The following is a 7,348-nucleotide window of genomic DNA, read 5'->3' as shown; positions in this document are numbered from 1 at the left end:
AAAAAAAAAAAAAAAAAAGAATTCCAAATATGTAGTTCTGGTGAGGCAAATGAAGCCTGGTTGTGAAAGAGAAAAGTACACATTAGTGTAAGTAGATTAGCACAGCCAATTTTAATTAGATCGTTTTCTGCCCAGAGTTAGAGAGCAAGTTGATGATAATATTGCTGATATGGTTCTTCACAATCTTAAAGCAACTTCATGCACACTTCTAAAAAAAAAAAAAAAAAAAACTCATTGATCAAAGAAGGCACCATTCGGGGAATTAGAAAATACTTGGAATGATAGTAACACTATATATTGAACCTTATAAGATGTAGCTTTAAAAATAAAAACACCTCAGGAAAATACAGCGTTGAATGTTTATGTTAAAAAGAAGGCTGAAATGAAGGCCAGGTACAGTGGTTCACGCTTGTAATCCTAACACTTTGGGAAGGAGAGGTGGGTGGATTTCTTGAGTTCAGGAGTTCCAGACCAGCCTGGGCAACACAGCAAAACCCCACCTCTACAAAAAGTACAAAAAGTAGCCAAGCGTGGTGGTGCACACCTGTAGTCTCAGCTATTTGGAAGGCTTAGGTAGGAGGATTGCTTGAGCCTGCCAGGTCGAGGCTACAGTGAGCTGAGATCAGTCACACCACTGGACTCCAGCCTGGGTGACAGATCAAGACCCCGTCTCTAAATAAATAAATAAAATTTAAAATGCAAAAGAAGTAAAGGGATATAAGGAGCAGCAAGGATGAAACCAAACTGTCAATGTTCTCAGGTGATGAAACTGTCCACATAGAAAACTTTGAATAATATACAAATGAATCATTAGAATTAATGAGATACTTTGGCAAGTTGTTGGATCAGAAACAATTGCATTTCTACAGTCCAGAAACTAGAATACAGTGAAAATATTCCATTTATCATAACAAAAGATATAAAGTAACTAAAATGAAATTAGCAAGAGTTGTGCAGGAAGCACCCAACCATTGCAGCTCCAACGGCCCCAAGTTTCCAACTTCCATTTCCCAAAGGAAGGGGATGCAAGGGCAACAAGATGGTGCCCGATGGCCTCTCTCAGACCTGTTGGAGGTTTCTTGACCCAGCCTTGCTGACTTTGTGGAATGTATTGAGCAAATCCTGTTGAGTGAATCCACGAAAAATTCCTGGTAAAATCTCAAAATTGCAGCCCTGGAAATGTTCTCAGCTCTTTTTTTTTTTTTTTTTTTTTTTTTTTTTTTTTGAGACAGAGTCTCGCTCTCTTGCCCAGGCTGGAGTGCATGGCATGATCTGGGCTCACTGCAACGTCTGCCTCCCAGGTTCAAGCGATTCACCTGCCACAGCCTCCCGAGTAGCTGGGATTACAGGCACACACCACCACGCCTAGCTAACTTTTTTGTGTTTTTAGACAAGACGGGGTTTCGCCATGTTGACCAGGCTGGTCTTGAACTCCTGTCCTCAAGTGATCCACCCACCTCGGCCTCCCAAAGTGCTGGGATTACAAGCGTGAGCCACCGTGCCTGGCAGTATCCAATGTCTTGAGTAAATCAACTTTGTTGGGTGTTATTCAAGAATGGCTGCTGTGAAAACTTGGAGAAACTCCTTTCAAAATTTAGTCCCAAATGTGTCCCTAATCCTTAAATCTTCAATGTTGCATCCAATGTCTCAAGTAAATCCACGCTATTTGATTTGATTGCTGTCTAGTTCCAAGAGAGACAGGTAGATTCAACTCCTTATAAAATCAAATCCCAAACTGTGTTCGCATCTCTGAGACCCAGACCACATCTAATATCTGGAGTAAATCTGTGCTGCTGGACATGATTCTGGATTCTAGAATAGTTACGATGGAGATGAGTTAGGTTCACATTCTTACAAATCAAGGTCCAAGGTATGTTGTTTCCTTTCCCTAAGCAAGTGGAATAGGTCTGTGGAGAGTGACAGGCGCAGATGGTTTGCTGTGAAGACATGGATGGAACCCTTTACAAAATGGAGGTCCAAGGTGTGTCCTGGTTCTTAAACTTGAACTCTCGGCCTCAAGCCATCCTCCCACCTCCACCTTCCAAAGTGCTGGGATTATAGGCGTGAGCTACCATGCCTGACCCCAATTCTTAAGTCTTCCAGACTGTATCAGATGCTGCTAATAAATCTGTATCCAGTAAATCCATGTTGGAGGGTCTTCCACAATGGAAATAATAAATTGAATGCGTTAAAATATTTGACCTCAACTCAAATGTCTAAAGTCATTCAGTGTTGAAATGACCAGGCAAGGTCAGGATGGATTGCAATGAGGAGTGGGTTGAACGCCTTATAAGGGCCCACAGTGTGTCTCAACTCTTCAGCTAGCAACCTTGGGAGGCCGCTCACTCTCATTTGTCACAAAATCCCAGTGTGACAAACTATTTTTGTACTGCGCTTATCTTAGGAAGCTGTCAAAAGTGATGCATGCAATCTGTTAACGGGCTGGAAGTGTTCTAGCCATGGTTCCTAAAGGTAGAGGCAATCCTACCACGTGATGCAGCCAAGGAGACCTTCTCCAAGATCCAGACTCTGTACTAGTGAGGACTTCTTGGGCCTTAGGCCCAGGTGGCCAACCTCCAGCGGGCGGAAAGATTGAGTGGGCCTTTGAAGCCCAAGTGACTGCATTGTCAGTCGTCTTAGGAAATTTCCTTCCCTTTATTTCATTATGTTCTTGCCTTTTAGAAAACAATTTTATTGAAATATAATTTATATGATATAAAACTCATTCATTTAAAGTGTACAATTCAATAGTTTTTAGTATGTTCACAGAATTGTCCAACCATCACCACAATAATTTTGGAATATTTTTGTCATCCCCAAAAGAAATTTCACACAATTTGGCAGTCACTCCCCATTTCCATGCAACAGATTTCCCAGCCCTAGACAATCATTAATCTACTTTCTCTAGCTATGAATTTGCCTGTTTTGGGTACCACATATAAATGGAATCGTACAGCGTGTGGTCTTTTGTGTCAGGCTTCTTTCACACAGCACATGTTTTCGAGGTTCACCCATGTTGTAACATATATCAGGTACTTTATTTTTATGACTCACTACTATTCCATCGTATGGACATACTATGTATTTATTGTACAGATTTTGGTTGTTTCTACTTTTGGATTAATTGTGAATAATGCTGCTGCAAACATCTGTGTTTGAGTTTTTGTGTGGACATAATTTTTTTTTTTTTTAACAGATGGAGTCTTGCTCTGTCACCCAGGCTGGAGTGCAGTGACACAATCTTAGCTCACTGTGGCCTCCACCTCCCAGGTTCAAGCAATTCTTCTCCCTCAGCTTCCCAAGTAGCTGGGACTATAGGCACATGCCACCATGCCTGGCTAATTTTTTTTGTTGTTGTATTTTAGTAGAGATGGGGTTTCACTGTGTTGCCCAGGCTGGTCTCGAACTCCCGAGCTCAGGTAATCTGCCTGTCTCAGCCTCCCAAAATGCTAGGATTACAGGCATGAGCCACCACGTCCAGCCGTGGACGTAATTTTTTATCTTAGGTAGACAGGGATCTTCAAAAAGTTCATGGAAAATGTATATAATGAAAAAGCTGCATTGATTTCAAAATTCCTTTGTACCAAAATAAACTCATATCATGTCTGAAACAGGATCTACTTTTTTTTTCCCACAGCTATCTACATTTATATCATCATCATCCATTGTTCTTGTCTACAGGGTGAGCACAACATTTTACTCCCATGCCTGACAGACAGGCCAACTTGAACAGAAGCCTTCCCAGGCACCAGAGCAGAAGGGAAAACGTGTACACAGTTGCGAAGAACTTCACACTATTCCATCCCCTTTACTGCCACGGGATCTACTTTGAGGTACTAAGAAAAGAAAAAAGACATCAGTTTGAAAAGTGCCGATATCAGAGCAACATGAATTCTGCTAAAATTGAAGCAATAACAAACGTCAACTTTTTTTTTTTTTTTTTTTTTAAGGCGGTGTCTTGCTCTGTCATCCAGGCTTGTGTGCAGTGGTGCAATCATGGCTCACTACAACCTTCGCCTCCCAAGTTGAAGAGATTCTCCTGCCTCAGCCTCTTGAGTAGCTGGGATTACAGGTACTTGCCACCACGCCCAGCCAATTTTTTGTATTTTTAGTAGAGATGGGGTTTCACTAAGTTGGCAAGGCTGGTCTCGAACTCCTGATCTCAGGTGATTCACCTGCCTCGGTCACCCAAAGTGCTGGAATTACAGGTGTGAACCACCACACCCAGCCAAACATCAGATTTATGATGAAGCTTCAGTGGAGGAAGGTGAAATCACTGATGCTTTATGAAAAGTTTATGAGAACAATGCCTCAAATAAATCAGCAGTTTACAAATGGATAACTTATTTTAAGAAAGGGTAAGACAATGTTGAAGGTGAGCCCTGCAGCAGCAGATCATCTATATCAATTTTCGAGGAAAAAATTCACTTTGTGCCCCAACTGAAGAGAACTGGCAATTAACAGCCCAAACAATAGCCAACATCATAGACATCTAATTGGTTCAGCTTACACAATTCTGACTGAAAAAGTTCAGCAAACTTTCCCATAAATGGGTGCTAAAAATATTGCACCCAGATAGGCCAGGCGCGGTGGCCCATGCCTGTAATCCCAGCACTTTGGGAGACCAAGGCGGATGAATCACAAGGTCAGGGATTCGAGACCAACCTGGCCAATATGGTGAAACCCCGTCTCTACTAAAAATACAAAAATTAGCCGGCCGTAGTGGGGCTTGCCTGTAGTCCCAGCTACTCAGGAGGCTTAGGCAGAAGAATTGCTTGAACCCAGGGAGCGGAAGTTGCAGTGAGCTGAGATTATGCCACTGCACTCCAGCCTGGGGGACAGAGAAAGACTCTGTCTCAAAAAAAAAAAAAAAAAAAAAAATTAAAAAAAAAAAAAATAAGGAGCCAGGCACAATGGTTCATACCTGTAATCCCAGCACTTTGGGAGACCAACGCAGGTGGATCACTTGAGGCCAAGAGTTTAAGACCAGCCTGGTCAACATAGCAAAATGCCATCTCTACTAAAAATACAAAAGTTAGCCGGGCATGGTGGCGCACACCTGTAATCCAGTGACTGGGGAGGCTGAGGCACAAGAATTGCTTGAATCCAGGAGGCAGAGATTGTAGTGAACTAAGATCACACCATTGCACTCCAGCCTGGGCAACAGAGTGACACTTTGTCTCAAAAGAAAAAAAAAATTAACATGAAAAAGGGGGAATGCATAAAGTTATGTATCAGGATAACAAGCCAGGTATATTTGACAGTGTTGTTTCTGTTTTCCCAGGTATACCTCAAAGGGATCAGCTGTTTATGCCATTTTTCTGCATTGGCCAGAAAATGGAGTCTTAAACCTTGAATCTCCCGTAACTACCTCAACTACGAAGGTAAGGAGGCTCAGTCAGTCCTAAGATGTAACTTTCTGTAAAGGAATTGGCAGATTCATCCTTTCTTCCTTCCCTGCCAGGTTTCTTCCATATTCATACCTCTTTTAGACTGGCTTTCCTGCCCTGGCCCAGCATGGCCGTTTCCCACCATAGTCAGCCTGTATTCTCTACTCATTAGTGCATTACCAGTTGGTTTCATTCTCTTTTGTTTTCTGCAGATATTGATGCTGGGAATTCAAGGAGATCTGAAGTGGTCCACAGATCCAGATAAAGGTCTCCTCATCTCTCTGCCCCAGTTGCCACCCTCTGCTGTTCCTGCAGAGTTTGCTTGGACTATAAAGCTGACAGGAGTGAAGTAATCATTTGAGTGCAAGAAGAAAGAGGCACTGCCTGCTGTTTTGCTGCTTCACTTTTCCTCTTATAATACCATCACTATAATCAACGAACTTCTCTTCTCCACCCAGAGATGGCTTCTCTAACACATTTTAATCAAAGGAACTGAGTACATTACCCTGATGTCTTAATGGACCAAAGATCTGAGATCCATTGCGATTATATCTGTATCAGGTCAGCAGAAGAAGGGATTGAGCAGTTGAACTCTGAGTTCATCAATTCTAATATGTGAAATTATCTACAGTGGAATCTTCCCTCTGTTCTCCGATAACCTACTTGCTTACTCAATGCCTCTCAGCCAAGTCACCCTGTTGCCTATGGGAGGAGGTGGAAAGGATTTGGCAAGCTCAGCCACATGCTATTTAGTTAGCATCAGTTGTCACCAACACTATGCAAAGGGCAGGAGAGCCTTGGGGGAAAGGAAAAGGCTTACCAAGCTGCTATGGTCAACTCTTCAGAAATTCCCAGAGCAATCTAAGAGCACTAAACAAAATTCGCTATGTTTACAGTGATACTATTAAGAAAATGAATGTGATTCTGCTCTGTCTTTTTAAATATGATCAAATAAAAAAAATGTGTGCATCACATCATTTGTACCAAAAAAACATGGGACAGCTTTCTTTTCCTAGTTTCAACTTAGACTGCTATAGCTTTATGATCAGTTTCTGATTTGTGTGTGTTTTTTTTTAATCTTGCAAAATCTGCTTAACGCCGAACAAAAAAATGTAATTCTGTGTTTTCTCTGCTTCTCACTTGTAATACCATTCTTCTGAGTTGACTACCAGTTCAGCCTCTTTGTTATAGATCTAATCAAGTTTTCTATTTCACTTTTCCTTAATAGATATGTTTAGAAATCTTGTTTTGTTTTGTTTTGTTTTGAGGCAGAGTCTTGCTCTGTTGCTCAGGCTGGAGTACAGTGGTGTGAACTTGGCTCACTGCAACCTCCACCTCCCAGGTTCAAGTGATCCTCCCTCCTCAGCCTCCCAAGTAGCTGAGACTATAGGCACATGCCACCATGCCCAGCTAATTCTTTTTTTTTTTTTTTTTTTTATAGAGCCGGGGTTTTACCATGTTGCCCAGGCTGGTCTCGAACTCCTGGGCTCAAGTGGTCCACCTACCTAACAGCCTCCCAGAGTGCTAGGATTACATGTGTGAGCCACCACACCCAGCCAAGTAGATATATTTAGAAATCTTTACCCAACATTTAAATAATACATGTTTTTCTCAAGCACATATGGAACATTTGCAAATCTCGTATACCAAAGAAGCAGCATCATATAAGCTATTTAATGTGTCTACAATATAATTAAAGAACAATAACAAAAACTTGGAGAAGAAAAAAACTGTAAATTTTAAAATACACTAAATAACTCATTGTGTTACTGATTCATAAATTTATGGATTGTGCCATGAGATATAAAGAATTCCAAATATGGGCCGGTCGCGGTGGCTCAAGCCTGTAATCCCAGCACTTTGGGAGGCCGAGACGGGCGCATCACAAGGTCAGGAGATCGAGACCATCCTGGCTAACACAGTGAAACCCCGTCTCTACTAAAAAATACAAAAAACTA

General features: G+C 41.7%; 1 protein-coding gene across 1 annotated transcript in view; it reads left to right on the top strand.

Moving 5' to 3' along the window:
* Window positions 1-6,382, top strand: part of FUCA1 (fucosidase, alpha-L- 1, tissue) — a 36,514-nt gene extending 30,132 nt beyond the window's left edge. Inside the window, exons 7-8 of the mRNA XM_011945583.1 lie at window positions 5,285-5,384; window positions 5,603-6,382. Coding sequence (XP_011800973.1) covers window positions 5,285-5,384; window positions 5,603-5,743 — 241 coding nt within the window. The 3' untranslated portion in view covers window positions 5,744-6,382. The remainder of the gene's footprint in view (window positions 1-5,284; window positions 5,385-5,602) is intronic.
* The last annotated feature ends 966 nt before the right edge of the window (window positions 6,383-7,348 follow it).

This window comes from Colobus angolensis, unplaced genomic scaffold (assembly GCF_000951035.1).
Source record: "Colobus angolensis palliatus isolate OR3802 unplaced genomic scaffold, Cang.pa_1.0 Scaffold240, whole genome shotgun sequence".
Lineage (NCBI taxonomy): Eukaryota > Metazoa > Chordata > Mammalia > Primates > Cercopithecidae > Colobus > Colobus angolensis.
Note: the sequence above shows the minus strand (reverse complement) of the source record. Positions and strands in the feature narration are given on the sequence as shown.